Source organism: Polypterus senegalus, chromosome 9 (genome assembly GCF_016835505.1).
Source record: "Polypterus senegalus isolate Bchr_013 chromosome 9, ASM1683550v1, whole genome shotgun sequence".
Lineage (NCBI taxonomy): Eukaryota > Metazoa > Chordata > Cladistia > Polypteriformes > Polypteridae > Polypterus > Polypterus senegalus.
Window position 1 is genome coordinate 132,926,641 of NC_053162.1, and position 24,668 is coordinate 132,951,308.

Here is a 24,668-nt window from a genome sequence, read left to right on the forward strand (position 1 = left end):
AAAGTATTCAGAGCTCTTCCCTTGTAAATTTTATTTTAAATGGATACATTTGCCATTTTACCCACCAATCTGCACTCAATAACTCATAATGACAAAGTGAAAACATGTTTTAGAAAGGTTTGAAAATGTATTAAAAATCAAAAATTGAAATCTCTCATTATTGTGGTCAGGTGCATCCTCTTTAATTTAATTATCATTGATGTGTTTAGAAGTTCATTAGAGTCCATCTGTGGAAAATTTAACTGATTGGACAAAATGGCACGCTCTTGTGGATATTAGTTCTCACGACTGATGATTTCCAAGGAACTCTATGTAGACATCCATGATAACATTATGGTGTGACATAGACCAGGGCAAGGGTGTAAAACCATGTCTAAAGCTTTGTGTGTTCCCAGGAGCACATTCGCCTCATCATCTACGAAATGGAAGAAGTATGGATCCATCAGGATTCTTTCTAGAATTTTCCGTCTGGCCAAACTGAATACCCAGACATAAAGAGAAGAGACCAAGAACCCAATGATCATTCTAACAGAGCTACAGAAGCCATATGCTGCGATGGACATTTCTGCCAGAAAGGCATTTATGGTACAGACAGAAGCAACATTTGAGTAAAAGACATATAAATGCCCACTTGTATTTTGTCAAATTGTGTTTGATGGACCCCAAAAGCATGAGGAAAAAGATTCTCTGGTCTGTTGAAACAAAAATTGAACTCTTTGTGCAGACCTCTGAGCACTATGTTTAGCAAAGAACTGGCACTGTTCATCACCTGCCTAATAATATTCCATTTGGGTTGCAGCATCATATTATGGGGTGCATCTCCTAAGCAGGGACTGGGAGAATGGTAAGAATTCAGATGAATGCAACCAAATACAGAGAAGTTTTTGAAGAAAACCTGCTCCAGAGTTCACACACCCTCAGACTGGGGTAACGATTCACCTTTCAACACCTTAATTCCCCAAAGCTTACAGCCAAGACAATAATGGAGTGGCTTCAGACCAAGTGACTATCCTTGAGTGTTCCAGCCAAAGCCCAGGCTTAAACTCCATAGAACATTTGTGGAGAGACCTGAAGATGACAGTTTCCAGATATTTCCCATCCAGTCTAATGGCGCTTGAGAAGATTTACCAGGAAGAATGGGATAAACTGACCAAATTCAAGTGTGCATAGCTTGTAGAGACTCAACAAGAAGGCTCAAAGCTGTAAGGGTCTGAATACTTACATGAGTGAGAAAACTGCAGTTTTTGATTTTTAGTAAATCATTAAACTTTCTAAAAATATTTTTACTTTGTCATTGTGGGCTATTGAGTGTTGATTGATGGGCAAAAATGGCAAATGTATTAATTTAAAATGTAATTTACAACACTATAAAGTATGGAGAAAGTAGAGGAGTCTGAATACTTTCTGAAGCCACTGTGTATATCTGTCCATCCATTTTCCAAGCAGTTTTAAGTGGCACTGGGGTGTGCTAACCTCTAAGATCCAGCATTCTTGGTGTGAATCCCATGCCTGATAATTGTGGACAATGCAGGTTCTCTTTGTGTATCTGTGTGGGTGTTTCTTTAGATACTTTCTGGTCTTCCTCCCACATTCCCAAAGATGTGCAGGTTACTTTAATTGCTTGAGTGGACGGTGAGGTGGACTAGTTACCTGTCCAGGGCTGTTTCCTGACTTGTGCTGAGTTCTGCCCGAATTGGTTCTGGCTTTTATCGAAAGTGACTTACAACATTTGAGATATAATTGGTTACATTTCTTTTATTTTCCCAATTGGAGCACATGCGGGTGAAGTGACCTCAAGGTTTGAAGCCAAAGCCTTAACCACTGGCTGCCATGAGAGATCAGGGTTTTACCAACACCCGTGATAAAAAATCAAAGACCAGGGTTTGTTTCCCCTCATGAATTTTCATGATCTTTTATTTCTATCCAATATATAAAATTGAAACGTGGCAGATCACTGTCTGAACCAGTTATATTGATGGTTTGAACACTGGCTTATCTTAGTGCTATTGTTATTTATTGTTGTTGCTTTGTTTTACTTTTATAATGTAATGTAATTCTATACAAATAGAATATTGAATCCCAAAAAATTTAGCACTGCTGTCTTACTAAGTTTTATTAATTGTATCTAACTGTTAATCTCCAGTCTGGCATTTCAAATATTCCTTTTTGTTGTTGTTGGTGTATGGATGATTAAACCAAAAGCACATGCCTCTCATATTCAGCCTTTTGGTTACAGATTGTGCAACAATGATGTAATCCATGACTTTTCTTCTTGTCAGCAATTTTATTTATTTTTTGTTTACGTGCAGGCCAGCATGGTGCCGTAACGAGACCATCTTCAAGGGAAATTCTTAGATGGTTTTCTATAAGACTCCTTCCAAAATCCAAAGACATTATGCTACCTTTTAAATGCATACTGGTATCCTGTGAATGTGCCCTTCAGTAGTCTAACGTCCTGTTGAAGGCTATTGTTCTAGGCTGATGTCCATTGACTGGCTCATACTTCGTATTTCCCAATGAGGAAAATGTACAGATAGCTGGAAAAAGAGAATATATTATTATGTTTAAATAAAATAGCACCTTATAGGAGATACTAGACCTTAGGGGAAGAAGTAAGCAGAAAATGCTAAATTTCTCTAAAAATGTGTTGCTTGAATATTTTCTCACTAAACAAAGATAAGAATTAGTCCTGTATGATTGTGCGTGCAATATCTGAATTATCACATATATTAATTTAAAAAATAGTTACTTCACAGATAGTTAAGGAAAGTTTTACATTAAAACACAATAAACATCTTTGATGTTTAACTTTGATCTGTACCTTCTTTAAGCATTCTGGTCCTTCCTGTTATGGCTAAAAAACTGTCTAATGATATATAAGCCACTCCATTCTACTGGTGCTGCGGTAAAAATGTGAGTGCTTTCCGGAGTAATCAATTGAAGCTTTCTGTTGAATGTTTGTGCTACAACTTTTCCCCATCAGTTTGTGTGAAATCAGAGTGATGCTCTAACTCCATATCGGGAGACCTGAAGAGAACAACTAGCATGTTGGAAGAAACTTGCTGGGTAAAGGGGCTGAAAATTAACCAGACTTGAATGAGGACAGACCGAATCTTCCGGATTCATTGGAGAAGGCAGTTAATAGATCCTGGGAATGACCGCTTTATCTTATCATCTTCGTTATAACGTAGTTTTGTATTTAAGATGATCTCTGTTAACATTTGACTCTGTTGTGTGCACCGCAAGGTACACATGTGTAAATTCCAAGCGCCCGTTACTTACACGTAAAATCAAAGATTCTCCACCCACACTCTATTATTCTTTCATTTATGTATGCCTTTCCTCGGCATCACTCATTCTTGCCTTATTCTTTTAAAGGGAGTTTCGGTTTCTTCATTTTAAAGTTTAGGTTTCAGTTTCTTATCTGCGCGGCGCACCCTATATAAAGGCAGGGGCATTTCAGCGATGACCATACAAGTGAAGCTTAACATACAAAGAGATGCTCCTAATGCTGAAAAAAGCGGCGCTGTGTAAGTACATTAGCATTTTCCTATTTTTTGACTCTAAACATTAATCGTTTAATATTCAGTGCGCACCTGTAACCCATTATGACAATTTTATAATTTCCATATTAAATGAAAACAATAACTGCTGGCACGATTTCTTCCATGTTATATATAGCGGTCCGTTACAGCAAGTTTAACTTCTATGCCCGTTACGAGAGTCGTGTTTTATAAAATAACTCCTTCGTATTCCGTGTAAACTATTTTCAGCTACGCACTGTTTCTCGGGTGGTCGATACCGTACAAGAAACTCATTTTAAAAGAAAAATTAAAACACGCATTGTGTGTTTTAATGTGTTGTGTTTAGTGTGTTTGCTGTGTTTAGTGTTTGTGCTGTTTTTTTTTTTAAAGCTTACGTCATGCAGATGGAATGAATACTGAATTCATTAAATAAAGGACTTTTCCTTTGGATCATGAGTTTAGCTTATGTTATTCTTAAGTGTTCAAAATTCTATCTATCTATCTATCTATCTATCTATATCTATCTATCTATCTATCTATCATACAGTGCCGTTCACATCTGTATCTCTGTCTATTATGTAGTGCATTTCCTATCTACCGTGCATCCGGAAAGTATTCACAGTGCATCACTTTTTCCACATTTTGTTATGTTATAGCCTTATTCAAAAATGGATTAAATTCATTTTTTTCCTCAGAATTCTACACACAACACCCCATAATGACAACGTGTTAAAAGTTTACTTGAGATTTTTGCAAATTTATTAAAAATAAATAATTGAGAAAGCACATGTACTTGTACAAGTATTCACAGCCTTTGCCATGAAGCTCAAAATTGAGCTCAGGTGCATCTTGTTTCCCCTGATCATCCTTGAGATGTTTCTGCAGCTTAATTGGAGTCCACCTGTGGTAAATTCAGTTGATTGGACATGATTTGGAAAGGCACACACCTGTCTATATAAGGTCCTACAGTTGACAGTTCATGTCAGAGCACAAACCAAGCATGAAATCAAAGGAATTGTCTGTAGACCTCCGATACAAGATTGTCTCGAGGCACAAATCTGGGGAATGTTACAGGAAGCTTTCTGCTGCTTTGAAGGTCCCAATGAGCACAGTGGCCTCCATCATCCATAAGTGGAAGAAGTTCAAAACCACCAGGACTCTTCCTAGAGCTGGCCGGCCATCTAAACTGAGCAATCGGGGAAGAAGGGCCTTAGTCAGAGAGGTGACCAAGAACCCGATGGTCACTCTGTCAGAGCTCCAGAGGTCCTCTGTAGAGAGAGGAGAACCTTCCAGAAGGACAACCATCTCTGCAGCAATCCACCAATCAGGCCTGCATGGTAGAGTGGCCAGACGGAAGCCACTCCTTAGTAAAAGGCACATGGCAGCCCGCCTGGAGTTTGCCAAAAGGCACCTGAAGGACTCTCCGACCATGAGAAACAAAATTCTCTGGTCTGATGAGACAAAGATTGAACTCTTTGGTGTGAATGCCAGGCGTCACGTATGGAGGAAACCAGGCACCGCTCATCACCAGGCCAATACCATCCCTACAGTGAAGCATGGTGGTGGCAGCATCATGCTGTGGGGATGTTTTTCAGCGTCAGGAACTGGGAGACTAGTCAGGATAAAGGGAAAGATGACTGCAGCAATGTACAGAGACATCCTGGATGAAAACCTGCTCCAGAGCGCTCTTGACCTCAGACTGGGGCGGTGGTTCATCTTTCAGCAGCACAATGACCCTAAGCACACAGCCAAGATATCAAAGGAGTGGCTTCAGGACAACTCTGTGAATGTCCTTGAGTGGCCCAGCCAGAGCCCAGACTTGAATCCGATTGAACATCTCTGGAGACATCTTAAAATGGCTGTGCACCAATGCTTCCCATCCAACCTGATGGAGCTTGAGCGGTGCTGCAAAGAGGAATGGAAGAAACTGGCCAAGGGTAGGTGTTCCAAGCTTGTGGCATCATATTCAAAAAGACTTGAGGCTGTAATTGCTGCCAAAGGTGCATCAACAAAGTATTGAGCAAAGGCTGTGAATATAAAATGTGGAAAAAGTGATGTGCTGTGAATACTTTCCAGATCTATCTATCTATCTATCTATCTATCTATCTATCTATCTATCCATCCTTCTCGGTTTTAGGGCCTCATCTATAAAGGATTAATGGATTATATAATTATTTTACTGTAATATTTGTGCTTTTGTGCAGTATGGTATTATTTAATGAAGCTGTATATATTGTCATTTATCGTACTGTATGTTGTACTATCAATTGTATTTTGGTATTGTTATTGCTGTGGCATAACAGCAACACAAATTCCTAGTTTCTATGTTGCCTTAAAGCTCGAGTTCAATTCAATTCTAAAGGGTCCAAATCACGATGAGGTGCTGAGGCCTTAATTAATAATATACTTACAGTATGTAAAACGTTAACATAAAACAATCAAACAGAGCACAGTTTGTGTTGAATCCGCTTTCTAAAAGCTGGAAACATGTTAACACAACAAATACTTTCTAAAATAGCGTTGTATAAAACTGGAGAAAAAACTTCAGCAGCTACTCCGTTCACGAGCACTTGGTGTAATCGATTCGCCTCATAAGAATGAAGCTGGCGTTCATGCAAATGGAGAAAGACAAAAAAGTACAATAGTGCAAAATCATGCGATGCCTTTTGAATAAAAATATATTTTGAATGGTTTCATTGACAGCGAGACTGATTTAACTGCGACTCGGTGAGTTTTTAGGAAAAGTGGTACAAGATTTTCGTCCAGATCAGATCGCTATTTACGACTCACCCGAAATCTATAAAATAAGCATCTTAGTTGTGTCGAGGTCATAAATGCAGGTACTACACATTAGGGTCCACCAAACATACTGTACATATGATTTGAGACAGCAGTATCCATAATTTAATCGGTCAGGTGGTTCGGTATGCATGCCATTGTACCATAAACCTATATAAAGCATACTAATTTTTATGAAAAGTAATCTTCATGTTTTAATTTTTAAGGCATTCTTTGCTATGTAATGCACTTTTGCGTATGTAAAATCAGGAAGCGTGACAGTAAGTCACACACTTTAGTGGTGGCACTTTGTAAGCAATAGAAATGAAAATGTAAAATACATTTACTCTTCTTGAAAAAAGTTATTGTGCAAATGACGGACGCTGTCTGTGTATATTTTGCAAGCTTTTTTTGGTACTTTTTTCGTTCATATTTATTTATTTATTTATTTTAGTCACCTCCAAATTGGCAACCGTGACATTCTGCGAGTGTGTGACATGCGCGGATCTTTGCGACCTCGATGTGGGTGTGAACGAAATTAACTTAGAGGAAAGTGTATGGGCATAGCGGCGCAGTGGTTAGTGCTTTAAGACCCCCAACACTCTTGCCGGGCTTTATATGGGGAGCGGGGTTTGCACATCTTACCGTATCTGTATAGACTTTCTTTGTCTTCGCCGATTTTCCTTTACACTTATTAAAAATAACGGTTCTTGAGAGGCATTTCACTGGGTCGTGTGGTTCCACATCGATCCTTTGCTTAAAATTAACTTTTTTTTTTCTCTGGACGGCTCTTTGAGCTTTGAAAAAAACTCCTAATATGTGGGCAAAACAGACATTTTTAATGTCCAGAGGGCTACCTAGAAGGAAACTTGACAGATCAAGAAAACCATGAACTTATCCTGCATTATTATATGGAGGAATAGCCCTTTTAAAATCAGGGACCCTTTAATATTTCACAAATCAGTTATCATCTGTTCATGGATATTTGCGGAACCCGTTACAAATCTAAATAAATAAAGGTTCTTTAAAACCTTCATGTGGATAGCTGTTTTGGCAACCAAAAACAATAATTCCCCTATGGCATTAATCTGAAGAACTGTTATAGCACCGTTATTTTTAAGAATGTACTAAATGAAGTTAGTTAGTTAGTTGGCGGGGCGAGTGAAAAACGATACCATGCGAAGAAATTAGGACAGACGTGATCGCACTCTAGTTGGAGTGACAGTCTGAGGCCCCTCGAGACCCTGTACTGGAAAAAGAAGGTTTGAAAAATTAGTAAATGCACGAACGAACGAATGAATGTGAATACCCACAGCTGACTACTTTAAGAGGGTTATATAAATCGTATAAAAATCACAAGCATGCATTTATGTAAGGAAGGCTTAAAAAGCTTGGTCTGTCAGTAGCCGAAACATTTAAGGAGCAGTGAAACTTAAAACGTCCTTTGTGCGCCACACGTTTAGACGAGAGCAAGTCTAAGCCGAGTACTTCTCGCAGCAACCACGAGCAGCACGAAAGTTTGCTACCTACGCACTTAGGTAAAATCCAGGAGAGAAGTTTCACTTGGGAAAATACGGAGAAGTGTATGCCACCGTGCCCACAAATAACACACCTTTAACAACGTCACGAATCCCGAAACGTTTTGCCACTCCAATGACATGCAATTTGAACAGCACTACCGCATTTTGTGTTTATTTACCTGACCGCAAAATGTGACGTCCCCGTTTCCTCGTGGCTTTTTTTTTGAGATTCTTTTTTTTTTTTTTTTTGCTCCATATAATGTGAGAGATTAAAAAGTTTAATTTGCATTCCTAACAGTTTTCTTTGCATGTTCTTCCCCGCCTCCATGTCAAAGAACGAGTCTTTCGATTTAACCCTGATAATTAGGCTAAACGAAGTAAACTGCATTTTTACTACTTTTCACGAATTTGTGAAATTACGTCCCTAGCTGGTAACGCTTCTGTGTATATTGCACCAACCCGACCTTGGAAATCAGATTTCGACATTGAAGTGGCAGCCATTGAATGTAAATGATAATCTTATTGGATAACAAGACACGAGGAAACCTTATATGTTGGACAGCGCCAGATGAGCATTGCGACCTCACCATCCATTCATCTTCTTCCTATGCCGTGTGAATGTAGATTCTTGCCATGTTTTTCCTTAACTTTCCTCCTGCACTAAAATTATGGTAGCGCAGCTGCTTTGCAGTAAGGAGACCAGGGTTCACTTCCTGGGTCCTCCCTGTGTTGAGTTTGCATGTTCTCCTCATGTCACCATGGGCTTCCTCTGGGTGCTTTGGTTTCCTCCCACAGTCCAAAGACGCTTTGGTTAGGTGGATTGGCGTTACTAAATTGTCTGTAGTGTGGGGCTGATGTGTGTGTGTGTTTGTCTGTCCTGCGATGGACTGGCTCCCCGTCCAGGGTGTGTTCCTGCCTTGTGCTCTGTGCTAGATGGGATAGGCTCCAGCAGACCCCCGCGACCCTGTTCATGACCAAGTAGGTTCAAAGATGACTGACTGACTGACTGGGTTGAATGGCAACACCACATCGACAGAAAATTTGAGTTTTGTGTGAATTGCTATGGTGTGGTGTCCCGTCCACTGCACCTTCTAGTCTTGCAGTAAATAATGTTCGGATATCCTGCAGCTGTATTGAAAAAGATTAATTCATAAAATAGATAATTATAACCAAAGGATACTACAATTTACTTTCAGTAAATCACTGTTTAACAGTGTACTGCTGAAAATTGGAAACATTGTGATATACCCAGTACATTCTTATAACTAAAATGACAGATTATCACACAATTAACTCCATTATCGACTGCTAAAGTAAAATCTATAAATCCTCTCTGGTTAATTTGGTGATTAGGTAACCACTAATGTGCTGGTTCACCACTGATGGCAACAATTTCCACTTGTAGCTTTGATGTAACATGGAGCAATTGATCTAATCAGCTAGTACACTACACTGTTAAAAATATTGATTCTTTAATGCCCTTTATGGTTCTTTATTGGGTTGTGAGGTTCCTTGTTGAACAATTGCTTGACAAAGCACCATATCATTCTGGGAAGGGTTGTTGAAGGTTGTTTTTTATGTTTTGAAAAACTGCCTTAAAAAGTAACAGCTTAAAAAAACAAAAAAAACTCAACTTACTCTGTGTGATTGCAGGTGGCAAGAGTCCATTTAAAATCATGACCCATTTCACATATCTATTACCATCTAGTCATGGTTATTTACTATATGGAGCCTGTTACAGATCTAAATAAATAAAGGTTCCTTCTGGAAGCTTCATGTGGGTGAATCTTTTGGGAACCAAAAATGGTTCTCCCATGGCGTCTGTCTAATGAACCACTGTGGCACTTCAGTTTTTAAGAGTGTACTTCAAGAGTACAAACCAGAAACACACAAAGTGTGCCAGAATTGTGCACACCATGAAAAATAATTTAGAAAGATGACAACATATTTTAAATCCAAATTACATTGATTATTTCCATCATCATGTATTTGTATGTATGTTTACACCAGTCAGACGCAATCAAGTTGAAGTCCCTTCGGAGGCTGAAATACAGCAGCTGCAAAAGTGACTTCACAGTAAGCGACTGCAGTGCTGAATGCAAGCAGCCACTGAGAACTTTAGATTACAAAACTACCTTTTTTTTAATCAAATCAAATAAAGTAGCCATATTAGAACAGAGGAAAACGTTTGACTGACTGATTTAATGTCGACTGTATTGCTGGCTATCCGGTGATGACATGTTATAACCTAAATATCTGTTTAGAGTTGTAAAGTATGACTCTGTAACTTTATTCACTAAGATTTGAGAATGAGAAACTTTTACGTTTTATGTATTCTCCAAGTCTCTTGATTGTCATCATTTGTAAAATACTTCTTACAATTCTTTATGTTACAAATATACTGCTCAAAAAAATTAAAGGAACACTTTTTAATCAGAGTATAGCATCAAGTCAATGAAACTTCTGGGATATTGATCTGGTCAGTTAAGTAGCAGAGGGGGTTGTTAATCAGTTTAAGCTTCTTTGGTGTTAATGAAATTAACAACAGGTGCACTAGAGGGGCAACAATGAGACGACCCCCAAAACAGGAATGGTTTAACTGACATTTTCCCTCCTCATCTTTTCTGACTATTTTTTCACTAGTTTTCCATTTGGCTACGGTCAGTGTCACTACAGGTAGCATGAGACGATACCTGGACCCTACAGAGGTTGCACAGGTAGTCCAACCTCTCCAGGATGGCACATCAGTAAGTGCCATTGCCAGAAGGTTTTCTGCATCTCCCAGCACAGTCTCAAGGGCATGGAAGAGATTCCAGGAGACAGGCAGTTACTCTAGGAGAGCTGGACAGGGTTGTAGAAGGTCTTTAACCCATCAGCAGGACTGGTATCTGCTCCTTTGGGCAAGGAGGAACAGGATGAGCACTGCCAGAGCCCTACAAAATAACCTCCAGCAGACCACTGGTGTGAATGTCTCTGATCAAAAACTCAGAAACAGACTTCATGAGTGTGGCTCGAGGGCCTGATGTTTTCTAGTGGGCCCTGTGCTCACTGCCCGGCACCATGGAGCTCGATTGGCATTTGACAAAGAATACCAGAATTGGCAGGTCCACCACTGGCGCCCTGTGCTTTTCACAGATGAGAGCAGGTTCACCCTGAGCACATGTAACAAACGTGGAGAAGCCGTGGAGAACATTATGCTGCCTGTAATGTTGTTCAGCATGAGCGGTTTGGTGGTGGGTCAGTGATGGTCTGGGGAGGAATATCCATGGAGGGACGTGCAGAGCTCTACAGGCTAGACAACGGCACCTTGACTACCATGAAATCCTTGGATCCATTGTCAGACCCTATGCTGGTGCATTGGGTCCTGGGTTCCTCCTGGTGCACAACAATGCCCGGTCTCATGTGGTGAGAGTATGCAGGCAGTTCCAGGAGGATGAAGTAATCGATACCATTGACTGGCCCCAATGCTCACCTGACCTAAATCCAATAGAACACCTCTGGGACATTATGTGTCGGTCTATCAGACACCGCCAGGTTGCACCTCAGACTGTCCAGGAGCTCAGTGATGAACAGATCTGGTTCAGATCTGGGAGGAGATCCCCCTGGACACCATCCGTCGTCTCATTAGGAGCATGCCCTGACCTTGTCAGGCATGCATACCAGCACATGGGGGCCATACAAACTACTGAGTATGATTTGGAGTTACTGCAATGAAATTTCGGCAAAATAGACTAGCCTGCCACATCATTTTTTCACTTTGATTTTCAGGGTGTCTTTGAATTCAGCCCTCTGTAGGTTGATAATTTTCATTTCCATCAAATGATGTGGCATCCTTTCATTCCTAATACATTATCCAGTCCATATTAGTATGGATATCCAGCATGATTTTTTTCTCATTGAGATCTGATGTGTTTGCAAAGTGTTTCTTTAATTTTTTGAGCAGTTTGTTTACTTTACAATCATTTGTGTTTTCTTATACTGCAGTGCTGTGTTGTTGGTGCCTGATGCTGATGGTGCAGGAAGTAAAGTCAGATAATGAAGATGACCTAAATAAATGCTTTATGGATCAGGACTATGGAGAACTGTTGGAGATTGCCAGAAAGGGCTTACCAAAGACATCCAAGCCTAAGAAAATCATTATTGTGGGTGGAGGGATTGCAGGACTGACGGCAGCCCAGTTGCTAGAGGAGGCTGGCCATGAGGTAAGCCTTTAAATATGGCTGTTGAAATAGCCCTTTCCTGTCTGTTACTGTCAAGGGGTATACAAGAAAGGTTTTGATGTTGAGATCATCAAGCAAAATGCAATCCCAATTCCAAATAAGTTGGGACGCTGTGTAAAATGTAAATAAAAACAGAATGCAAAGATTTGCAAATCTTATAAACCCATATTTTATTCACAACAGAACACAGAAAACATATCAAATATTGAAATTGAGGGATTTTACTATTTCATAAAAAATATTACCTCATTTTGAATTTAATGAGCAACACGTCTCAAAAAAGTTGTGACAGGGCCATGTTTACCACTGCATAGCATCTCCTCTTCTTTTAACAATAGTCCATAAACATCTGGGAACTGAGAAGACCAGTTGCTGGACTTTTGGGAGGTGAATGATGTCCCATTCTTGTCTTATATAGGATTCTAACTGCTTAACAGTCCTGGGTCGTCTTTGTTATATTCATTTCATGATGTGCCAAATTTTTCAATTGGTGAAAGGTCTGGACTGCAGGCAGGCCATTTCAGCACCCTGACTCTTCCTCTATGAAGCCAGACTATTGTAATAGATGCAATAGCGGTTTAGCATTGTTGTGCTGAAACATGCAAGGCCTTTCCTGAAAAAGATGTAGTCTAGATGGAAGCATATGTTGCTCTACCTTTCAGCATTGATGGTGCCTTTCCATTGCAAGCCGCCAATTCCATACGCACTAATGCACCCACATACCATCAGAGGTGCAGGCTTTTAAACTGAGCGCTGATAACAAGCCTGATGGTCCCTCTACTCTTTAGTCCAGAGGACACGGCATCCATATTTTCAAAAAAGAATTTAAAATTTCGATTCATCTGACCAAAGAACAGTTTTCCACTTGGCATCAGTCCATTTTAAATGAGCTTTGGCCCAGAGAAGCTTGGCTTTGTCTTTGCATGATAGAGCTTCAACCTTCATTTGTGGATGGCATGGAGAACTGTGTTCGCAAACGATGATTTCTGGAAGTGTTCCTAAGCCCATGCAGTGATTTCAGGACAGAATCAGGCCTGTTTTCAATGCAGCGCCACCTGAAGGCCCGAAGATCACAGGCATCCAATATTAAATTGCAGCTTTGTTCCTTGCACATACAGTAGATATTTCTCCAGATTCCCAGAATCTTTTGATGATATTATGTACTGTTACTGAATAGATATTCAAAGTCTTCACAACTTCAAGTTGAGGAACATTATTCTGAAATTGTTCCATAATTTGTAGAGTTTTTTGCAGATTGGTGAACCTCTGCACATCTTTACTTCTGAGAGTCTCTGCCTCAGTAAGATGCTCTTTCAATACCCAATCATATTACTGATCTATTGTCAATTAACCTAAATAGTTGTTCCTCCAGTTGTTTCTTTTTAGCACCAAATATTTTCCAGCCTTTTGTTTCTCCCATACCAACTTTTTTGAGACGTGTTGCTGCCATCAAATTCAAAAAAGCTAATATTTTTCATAAAATTGTAAAATGTCTCACTTTCTATGTTTGATGCTTTTTGTATATTCTATTGTGAATAAAATATAGGTTTATGAGATTTGCAAATCATTGCATTGTGTTTTCATTTACATTTTACACAGCGTCCCAACTTTTTTAGAATTGTTACATGTATGGAAATGTTAGAGTGTTTGAAATTAAGATTCTTTGAATTCTTTGAATCTGTAAAAATGTAAATAACAAGTTCAGAAAATAAGTGGATGAATGTACATATGTGTGCGTATTTGTGCATACTGCAACAAAAGAGAGTTAGTGCATTTGTATAATGAAGGCCAAAAGTGTAAAAAGTGGCAAGTTTCTTATGAAAACCATACAAGTGAGAAATAAACCAAAAGGACATAAACTGCAAATGAATGGTAAAGAAAAAATGTTGAGTTTCTTTCTGCTTACAGAAACAAACCCCTTCTGTAAGGTGGGATGACTTGCTTACTTACTTACTTACATGTCTACCTTCCATGTTTCACCAATGCCCTCCTTTCTGATGTCCCAACACCCTTCTCTCTCTCTCCTGAGTCTGGTCTTCTTCTGTCACCAGTCAGCAGTTGCTGCTCCTCTCAACACCAAACTCCACTTGGCCTCCTGCCTGACGCGACTTTAAACTCTTTACAACAGCCACTTACAGCTAAGCTTTACAGTCTCTTTCAAAAAAAGTTTAAAATGCATCAAGAGCCAAAAGTGAAAATCTAACATCTTGTAAAATTTCAGCTAAAAGCAATAGAGCTTCAGTCATTTTGGGAAATGTACCTATCTCTATATGATGATCTTCTTTGGTTTACATCTACAGATAACCATATTTGAGGCAAGTGATCGAATTGGAGGACGGGTGTACACTTACAGGGAGAAAAATAATACGTGGTATGCAGAACTTGGAGCCATGAGGATTCCTTCTTTTCACAAGTAAGACTGGACACTTTCTTTTCTTTTAACATGAATAATCCACTCATTAGTTTGTGATCTGACAGCTTTATTAAATAGAAGTATGAACCAGTCTGATCTGTAGTGGTAAAGGATGTACTCATTTTAAATGTTATTCATTCAAGGGAGTGTCAAATACTGCTAATATAGAGTCCATTTCCAGTAACCTTAAAACTGGGTGAAAAAATTTTGAAAATAGCTATTGGCATGGACAAGGGGAAACATTCAAAGCTGTTGTTTTATTTATTTACATTTCTTACTTGAGAAAATCTGTATTGACTCAAGATGCCTTTCCATAAAGATGTCAGGTAGGTATTATACAAATCTGTTAATTTAACCTGTAAAACGAAAAATGTTGCCTGACATAATTTATTATTTACGTGTATCATGATCTATGACTGAAATTATTCTAGTGAAGAATATAGTTAATTTAACAATTCCCAGTTTTGCCAGGACTATGGCTGATTGTTATCTTAGTAGATAATTGATTTTATGTAATATGTCTGCTGCAATACGTTTGTTTGCTGTCAAAATGTGAGTGCTTTTTATGAATTGTGATAGTTGAATGTCTGGGTTGCTATCATAGTGTAGTCATTGATTTACTTCTGCTAATAGTGTCAAAAAGAATGCAAATAAGAGGGTAAAAAGGGTGGAGTTGATATCGGAAATTGCTGTTGAATCACCAACTTGGCAATAGCAACAAAAAAGAAAAAAACAAACTCTATTGGAAAGACGAAAATGCTGGTCAAAAAAGGCATTTGTTCAGCGCAATATCACAGTCATGAGACCTGTAGACTGTAAAGCGGGTAGTTGGCAAATAGTTATGGGTGGTTTCCAGGAGAGATCCTCCGAGCCTCTCCAACACCAGGCTCAGTGCTGGGAAATGCATTGTGGAAAAGCCATTTCACTTACAGTTCCACCTTAAAGCCCCAGCAGCACAAAAAAATAAAATAAATAACCACAGCAAAAACACAAATAACTTTTTCTTCTTTCGGCTGCTCCTGTGAGGGGTTGCCACAGTGGATTATCTTCTTCCATATCTTTTTGTCCTCTGCATCTTGCTCTGTTACACCCATTATCTGCATGTCCTCCCTCACCACATTCATAAACCTTCTCTTAGACCTTCCTCTTTTCCTCTTTCTTGGCAGCTCTATCCTCAGCATCCTTTTCCCAATATACTCAGCATCTCTCCTCTGCGCATGTCCAAACCAACGCAATCTCGCCTATCTGAGTTTGTCTCCAAACCATCCAACATAAGCAGACCCTCTAATGTACTCGCTCCTAATCCCATCTATTGTTAACATGTAAATCTTAGCATCTTTAACTCTGCCATCTCCAGCTCTGTCTCCTTTTTTTTTGGTCAGTGCCACCGTCTCCAACCCATATAACATCGCTGGTCTTACTACCGTCCTGCCCTTTCACTATTGCTGATACCCATCTGTCACAAATCACTCCTGACACTCTTCTCCACACATTCCACCCTGCCTGCACCTCTCGTCCACACTCCCTGTTGTTCTGTACTGTTGATCCCAAGTATTTAAACTCATCCACCTTCGCTAACTCTACTCCTTGCATCCTCACCATTCTACTGACTTCCCTCTTATTTACGCACATGTATTCTGTCTTATTCCTACTGACCTTCATTCCTCTCCTCTCTAGAGCAAACCTCCAACACTCCAGGGTTTCCTCAACCTGCTCCCTACTCTCGCTACAGATTACAAAGTCACAAATAACTCATAAAAAACAAAAAGATGTAAAGTTATATTTAAAAAAATGTTTGGGCCAAGAATTCAACAATTAGTTCCTTCTGGGAAACGCCCAATAAAATTTACAGATACAGTATGAATGCACCATTTATCTGAGATATGTTCAGTGCTCTAGCTGTTGTCTTCTCCAGATGATGTCAGTGCCTGAAGAGCCTTGAAAGTTATCAAGAGCTGCAATTAAAAAATCCCTGAGTTGACCAAATCAGCAACTGTGATGTTCCAGTGAGTCAGTAGTTCAGCAGTTGGGGACTTTCAAATGACCGTGTGTCTTAATACTTTTTAATAATTTTAAGATAGTACTTCTTTGGTACAATAAACCAATCGGAGTTTAACTAGGACCTTTATGCTCGAAAATGTCTGGGAACAAAGAACCTTATGAACATTTTGCCTGACAGAGCCCAAGAAATATATTCTCTCCATGTAATCATTAAAAAAAGCAAGCATGTGAAATGAAAATGAAAAGCAGCAAATGCAGCGTAGTAATATTAAGTAGAAATGATGCATGAAAGAATAATTTCTTGTGTCCACTTTATACAATGGAGGAAATAAGGTATTGAATGTGTCAACATTTTTTTCAGTACATTTTTTCCAGTGATTCTCACCAGACATTGATATTAACTCAAGAAATACACAAATATAAAGAATTCACCACATTAAAGGCCATAAGTAAAGGTATCCGTAATAAAGTAGAATGACACAAGGAAAAAGCATTGAACACTCTAAGAAAAAGCAGTACATCAAGGCAAGAAACCAGCTGAAACATGTAAGCAGTTAGAAAGTAATGCTACCTCCTTCTTTGTATGAGTGCAAAGCTTACTGAATACACAAAAACAAAGTGAGAGAGAGGTTGGTAGCATGCACTGATATAACCACCACACAGCAAACCACTTCAGGATCCCAAAGTAGGACCCGAGCACAGGAATGCAACAGGTGACACCTCAGCACTACACTAAATTGAATGAGTGGAACAGTATGAGCTTTTCTACAGTGGCTAGAATGCCAATCCTGCCACCGGCCCCCAAGTTTTCAATGCAAGTTGGAGGACCTTCTTGCAGGGGTGGATTCGGGTTAATGTCATACCCAGAATGAAGCAATTACAGGTTAAGAGTCTTGCTCAAGGACCCAACGGAGTAGAATCACTTTTGGAATTTACAGGATTGAAACTGGCAATATTCCCATTGCTGGCACAAAGCCATAGCCTTAGTGCCACCACTCTGCATGACCAAAGTAATGCATTGACTATTATTTGAATTTCATGGCTATGTAAAGGGTTGATGCTCTTGTGACTCTGGAAGAAACAAAAATTTCGATGTGGCAATGCAAACCCAGATCCCTCTCCAGTTTTACTTCTACATCAGTTCCAGTAAGGCTTGTGACAGTCTTCTGCATGTGACAAAAGTCATATGAAGTGTCATAGCAAATACTGATGTCTAATAGCTGGTATATTGGAATTAGGTTGGACAACTTGCCATTTTTTTATCCAACTAATTCCTTGAAGGGGTTACTTTGTTAATTGCCCTACTCAGCTTATGTTGCACCAGTATCTTACAAACACAATTGTCAGGGTGGGGAATGTCAGTCAGCAGGTAGCGTGTCATGATAAATAAGAGGAAAGATAGTTTTAGGTATTGTAATTTGTTTAAAATAATTTCCTTTATTTGTCAATCATTATGAAAATTTGGCTATCAAACCCAAAGTAGCATATCCTAGATAAAGACATTAGTTAAAATAACCTAAATAAGCTATGCATCACCTACATGTATTTATGTGACCGTGCAAAACCTAAAAGACCTTTTATGTACCTGCAAGAAGGTAAGACTGGTAGTGTGGCTGTTAATCCAAAGTAAATGAAGCTGACATTAGTAGAACTCTTCATGTTCTGTCTTAGCCTCTTGTCACAACAATACTAAAATGTAGCTGAGTATACTTTATTTTTAGGAGCCAACTTCCTGGCAGTTTTTAGAGACAGCAGGGCATTATTTCAGCTATTCGATTACAAAGGAATGAGTGGACATTGTGCTACAGGCTTCTTGGTTACATATTCAGTAAATCTAATCTCCTGGATTGTAATTGGAGATTAGATCTAGGCTGGCAAAGATGAGTTATAGTTAGTTTCTTTTTTGAGCAAGAAGTGTGAGGGTCTTGGATATTCTTGAAAGAATTCATTTGTGATTGATGCTGCCCCTTCCCAAAGTTGTCCTGATGTTGCACACTAGAAAGGCCCAGCCAGTTCCACAGACGAGCCATCCCTTGGCTTCCTCAGGAATTTCACTTTGGCTGAGGTGGAGGTTTGATGTTCAATGTGCAGGCCTGCATGCCATGCTAAAGAAAAATAGAGGGCATCACAATTTTTATCCTACGATGCTAAAGATGGAAGTGTTTGAGGGAAAGTGTAAAAGTCAACAATTTTGTGCCTACTTTTAGGGAATTTGATTTGCATTACCTTGCAACCATTTTTATTAAATGTCTGCTATCAGTTACGGAGATACAACTTGTACAACTTATTTTAATTGAATCAGAATATCAGTCACAGATGCTAAATATGTTAGAGCAACAATATAAAGACCAGTGGTTTGTCCAGACTGCTATGCTATGCCATTTTAAAATGAACCTGGGGTAGAGATACAAGGAGTTTTTGGGATAATGTTGTTACTCTCCATTGTTGAATATCTATGCCATCTCATTGTGCCACTGGATTAGAAAAACATGTGCCAAATATGCCAGTTTTGCCGTTACCAATTCTGCTTAGGGGCTGTAGCAATGATATTTCTACATAAATATCACCTTTTTGTTCTTAGCTTATGCTTGTTGTGCATCTTACAAGTATTTTGGTTAAACTGCATTCTAATGTGATTCTTCATTAAAACACACTATTCATAGACACACAATTGAGACAGTTCTAAGCAATATTGTAACTTACAGGACATGTTCATATTCTTTGTTGTAGAATTCTACTTACCTTTATTGAAAAGCTTTATCTAACGTTGAACTCCTTCATTGAAAAAGATATCAACACTTGGTACTACATAAACGGTATCCGCAAGAGAACTCGTGTTGTTGACAATGACCCAGATGTGTTGAATTATACTGTGTATCATCATGAGAAAGGAAAGACGGCGGAACAGCTCTACAATGACGCACTAGCTCCAGTAAGATTATAAGCTTTTCAGATATATATTAATGATATCTAAGATGGAGCAGGTTGGACTATTCAAAATTAACCAAAGATGTAATTCATCCTGGTAGCATTAACACATAAGGCAGACCCCACTTGTGATATAGCCCAGCTCAGTCAGTTTGGGTGGTGCTTGCCTATACAGATGTGTACTACACCATGCATGATATTCAGTAATGAATGATTTACACAACATCAGATTTGGCTCAATCAGATATAAATAACAATAACTGGAGGATTTCCATATAAACCAATTACCATTTGATTTGAATGGTATGGACATGAATTTTTGAACTTTAACAGTCTATTACTATTTGGGGTGTCCAGATGTACAATACTACTGTGTCCTTATTTGTTCATAGTGACTGGAGGTACTGGATCTTATCTTAAAGTATTTAGAAAGCAAGCATGACCTAGACACATACACACACACCTCAGGCTTTGGCCCATTGTCCCCATACTCTGTTCTTAGCCTAGCCTTTGGTTCGGGAATTCAGCTTATTTTTTCTGGTTGCATTGTTGCTTGATGCCACATGGTCAGTTCAAAGGGATGTCCACTTTCCTGTTTAGTGCCTTTCTACTCAAGCACACTTGTCATAATGTCTGGGAGAAAGTGGAAATTACAGCCTGTTCAGGCCAAGCAGAAGTTCCCAGAAGTTTTCACTAAATGAAACATTATCCTAAATTCAGATATTATTACTGAAAAAGTAGTCCTGTCACATCTCTTCTTCCAATGATGTCAGGCTAGAATCAAGGACCCCAAGGCCTAAAGCTTGATTAGGCAGTTTTAGTTAATAGATAGATGAGTGTACAATATATCAATGCCCCTGCTCCAGTAAAGCAATATATCAATATATTAAACCTGTGTAATCTGTGACAAAGCATTTCAAATTGATATTATATTGAGGCTGTTTAATGTGAAAAACTGCAGTAGCCCTTGGTCTAATCTTAGAAAAATGTTTTATTTAGGTGAAAGACTACCTCAAAAAAACAGGCTACAACTGTTCAAAAGTTATGCAAAAATATGACTCCTACACTGTCAAGGTAAATGTTTCCATCATTATTTATTGTTTTTTCAAGTTACTGTAAATTTTTTATGCTGTATATTGGGACACTGCCTGTGGGTTTCCCATTTTAAAATGGCTTAGAAGCTGTTTTCATACAGGCTCTTATTTGTAAGAGACTGCCAGGCTGGGTTTTAGGAGGTAACAATGGCACAGAATATCGCAAAAGGTGTAAGGTCCTGATGTGATCCTTTCAGACTGAGATCTATCACAGGTCTGTATGGGTAGACAGAAGCTGTCAGTGGCAATAAGACACAAAAGAGAATTCTCCAAAAGAACTAGGTGGACTGGTAGGAATCTCCAAAGTGGTGTCTTAAAAGGATGTTGCCTAGCATTGCCAACATTGGGCCTGGAACTGGGAGTGAGTCAGGGGTGCAGGTTCAATGAAGGGAAATGAAGGCCTGTGTTTGAAGTGTCCGTCTGGACGATGAAGGGTAAAAAAAAGTCAGTGGTTTTCAAAACTGGAGTCGACGTAAGGGTCCATTTTAAGACACTAAATGCAGTTTCTGATGTAGCATCCCATACCACATGATTCGGGCACCTCTTCTTTGTGAGGTTCATCAAGGGCGCCGCTCTCTCGGAAAAACGGGACACAAACTGGCAATAGTAGCCTGCTAGTCCGAGAAAGGCTTGGACTTGCCATTTGGTCCTCGGAGGGGGCCATTTCAATATGGCGTCAACTTTTGAACACTGTGGTCAAATAGGTAGCCTAAATATTTGGCCTCGGTAACCCGAAGAAACATTTCTTTGGGTTAATTTGTAGGCTGGCTTTGCTCAGTGTCCTCAATACCGCTTGTACCTGCTGTACACGATACTGCCAATGTCCGCTAGGGACATTTTGCAGGGTTGATCGCTGTTGCTGTTGATATTCCTGGCTGATGTTAACAGCCATTACCTAGATTTTCCAGGCTGGTCAGTTGCCCACTTTCTTCTGTTTCATATAACCCTATTTAATGGTGCTAGAGCAGAGTTTAAAAGCTTGGTGCCATCCTGAATATTGATTTCTTTTAGTTACCTTTAATGTCATCTTAATCTAAACTCAGATTATGAGGATATTGTAAATGCTTGAGGCATGTAGGTTAACACAATCCAATAAATTCACAATGACACATTTGCTGTAGCAGATTTAAGTAAAACAAATTTGTCAAAGCAACAGCAAAAGAATTCATACTTTGAGTATGTGTATGTGTAAAAATGCATAATAAAAAAGAGAGAGAATAGTTAACATCCTTCTTTCGATTTATAGAACACTCTTAATCCCCCATCTGGGGTCAAGCAAAGCCAGGTGTCATACAGCCAGCATCAGATGCTAGACAGGAACCAAACTTAAACAGGATGCCAATCCACTTAAGGCACAATTCCACACTCACCCTGAAAAACCGAGGGCACTCACACTCAGAATATACAAAGTGCACTTAGACAGTAACAGGGCCATGATGTGAACCAAGGCTCTTGGAGCTTTGAATCAGCAGTGCACATCACTGCACAATCATGCTACCCTCTGCTTTAAAATTTGTGAATTCTTTATGTGAGAAAGCCACAGGAGTCTCACGATTATGAATATCTTAGCGGTGTGCAGAAGTGTGTGAGAAACTGACAAAAGAATGTCACCAGCTTTTCAGGTGGTTTCCTGTCTGCGTACTGCATCATACTCCCCTTTCTTAACCTTGCATTCTGTGTGGTTTGCCAGTAAAACGTGAGAATTCATCACTAATTCAGAGGTGTCCAATTCATTCTCAAGTTCATTATAGAGATTTTTAATTTAGTGTGAGTGTTAAACTGCCAGACAAATACAAATGAGACACAGCAACTGATGTTTTCAAAAAAGCACATGGGATGAAAGAATAAATAAAAGAAAGAGGCCTTGAAAATGGGCAATAGATAGATAAATGGATTCAGTCAAATACAAGGTTCTGAAATAACCATCAAGCAATGGCAGCTGATGGTCTTTCAAACAGGGGAAGTACATTTTAGGCCTACAAGTCAAGCCAAATTGGGGAGCATGCACTGGTACAGTGCGTTTCCACACCCACTGCACAGCGAAACAACTCAGGATCCTGGTTTGCAACCCCCCAGGCAAACACGCAGTCTGATCCCACCCTCCGGAAATGACCCTTTATCTGACGCAGCCAGGTGTTACGTGGGCGTCCCCCTTTGGCCTGGTCCAGCCACTCGGGTCCCCAACAATGGGGATCTTACAAGCCAGATCACTCTCTGGGAAACGCGCCACATGGCCATAGTGCCGTAACTGACACTCCCCACAATGCAGGTAATGTCCCTCATTCGGGACTCCATGAGCAGCCACTCATTCGACACAAAGTCAAATAGTTTTTACCCAAGGATTTTCCGGAGAGACACAGTACCAAAGGAGTCCAGTCTTCATCTCAGGTCACTGGATAGCGTCCATGTCTCGCAACCATATAGCAAGACAGGAAGTACCAAGACTCTAAAGACTTGGACCTTCGTCCTTTTGCATAGATATTGGGAGCGCCACACACCCCTTTCCAGCGACCTCATGACCCCCCCATGCTCTCCCAATCCGTCTACTGACTTCATAGGAAGAGTCACCAGAGACATGAATATCACTGCCGAGGTAAGTAAACCTCTCAACAAGGTCGACACTCTTTCCACAAACAGACACACTGCTGATGGCTGTGCCCAAGAGGTCATTAAAGGCCTGGATCTTGGTTTTTATCCAGGACACTCGCAAGCCCAGACACTCAGACTCCTCACAGTCTCTCGAGCACCCCAATCCGAGCCTCCATTGACTCCGCGAAGATCACAGCATCGTCAGCAAAGTCAAGATCTGGGAATCTTTCTTCACCAACAGATGCCCCACAGTCACTGTACCCCACGACTATGCCCAACACCCAGGCCATACAAGCATTGAACAGAGCAGGAGCAAGAACACACCCCTGACAAACCCCAGAATCAACTGTGAAAAACGCAGAGGTCCTGCCTCCACTATGCACAGCACTCACAGTACCAGTGTACAGGCCAGCCATGATATCCAGCAACCTCGAGGGGATCTCGCGAACCCTTAGGATGTCCCACAGGGCAGCTCGATCAACAGAGTTGAATGCTTTGTGAAAATCGACAAAAGTTGCAACGAAACTCTGCCGATATTCGCGTTTGCATTCCATGAGAACCCTCAGTGCCAGGATGCGGTCGATGGTAGACTTCTTAGGCGTAAAACCAGACTGTTCTGGTCGCTATTAGTTGAGCAAGTTATCCACGATCTTTTGAGGACGACCCTAGCAAGGACCTCACCCAGCACCAAGAGCAGTGTTATCCCCCTGTATTTGCCGCAATCCAAGTGATCACCCTTCCCTTTCTAGAAAGGGACGACAAGTCCCATTTTCCAGTGAGATGGGATGATGCCAGTCTCCCAAATGGAAGCAAAGATTGCTTGCAATGCCAGGAGGACAGCCTTACCACCAGCCTGGAGAAGTTCACCCTGGATACCACAGATCCCTGAAGCCTTTCCCCGCCTCAGCTGGTTCACCACCTGTGCAATCTCAGATTGGGTGGTTCATAGCTAATTGGAGGATCATCCTCAAGAACCATGGAACCAGAGATATCCAACGTCCTAGCCGGAGGATCAGCTTTGAACAACTGCTCAAAGTAGCCAGCCCAGCGGGTCACAACTGCAGTGTCATCCATAAGGACCGTTCCATCAGCTGCCATGACTGTGACTCTCCGAGGAACAGATTCAGATGTGCGTAATGCTTCGATTCTTCTGTAAGCAGGACCACAGATGGTGTGTCACTTGCTCACAGATTCCACTAACAACCACCTCTTTATTTGCCCTCAGAGCCCTTGCAGCCGTCGTCCTCAGTTCCCGGTACAGACCAGAGTTGCCATTGAGCCATGCGCTGCGACTCCTCTTGATGATATCCAGGGTGCCCTGTTAGATGAAACACCTCCTTCGGTGAACACCGGTAACACCAACACAACCCTCAGCAACCTTCAGGGTCTTGTCATAGAAGGTCTCCCACATCACATTAGGATCGGCAATCATACCCAAATCTGAAAGTTCCTCACATAAGCTGCATGCAAACTCATTAGAAACAGCCTGGTCTTGGAGTCTGGCCAAGTCCAGGCTTATTTTCCTAGTAGGTGGTAACCTACCGGACCTAGGCTAGATCCTAAGAGTAGCAACAACAAGTCTGTGGTCAGAATTCACAAAC

The 24,668-nt window shown here is 40.3% G+C and overlaps 1 protein-coding gene across 1 annotated transcript in view; it reads left to right on the top strand.

Moving 5' to 3' along the window:
- Positions 1-3,447: 3,447 nt before the first annotated feature.
- The window catches only part of il4i1 (interleukin 4 induced 1), a 35,335-nt gene continuing 14,114 nt past the window's right edge, over positions 3,448-24,668 (top strand). The window contains exons 1-5 of the mRNA XM_039763909.1: positions 3,448-3,530; positions 11,807-12,024; positions 14,343-14,455; positions 19,187-19,388; positions 20,384-20,458. Coding sequence (XP_039619843.1) covers positions 3,500-3,530; positions 11,807-12,024; positions 14,343-14,455; positions 19,187-19,388; positions 20,384-20,458 — 639 coding nt within the window. The 5' untranslated portion in view covers positions 3,448-3,499. The remainder of the gene's footprint in view (positions 3,531-11,806; positions 12,025-14,342; positions 14,456-19,186; positions 19,389-20,383; positions 20,459-24,668) is intronic.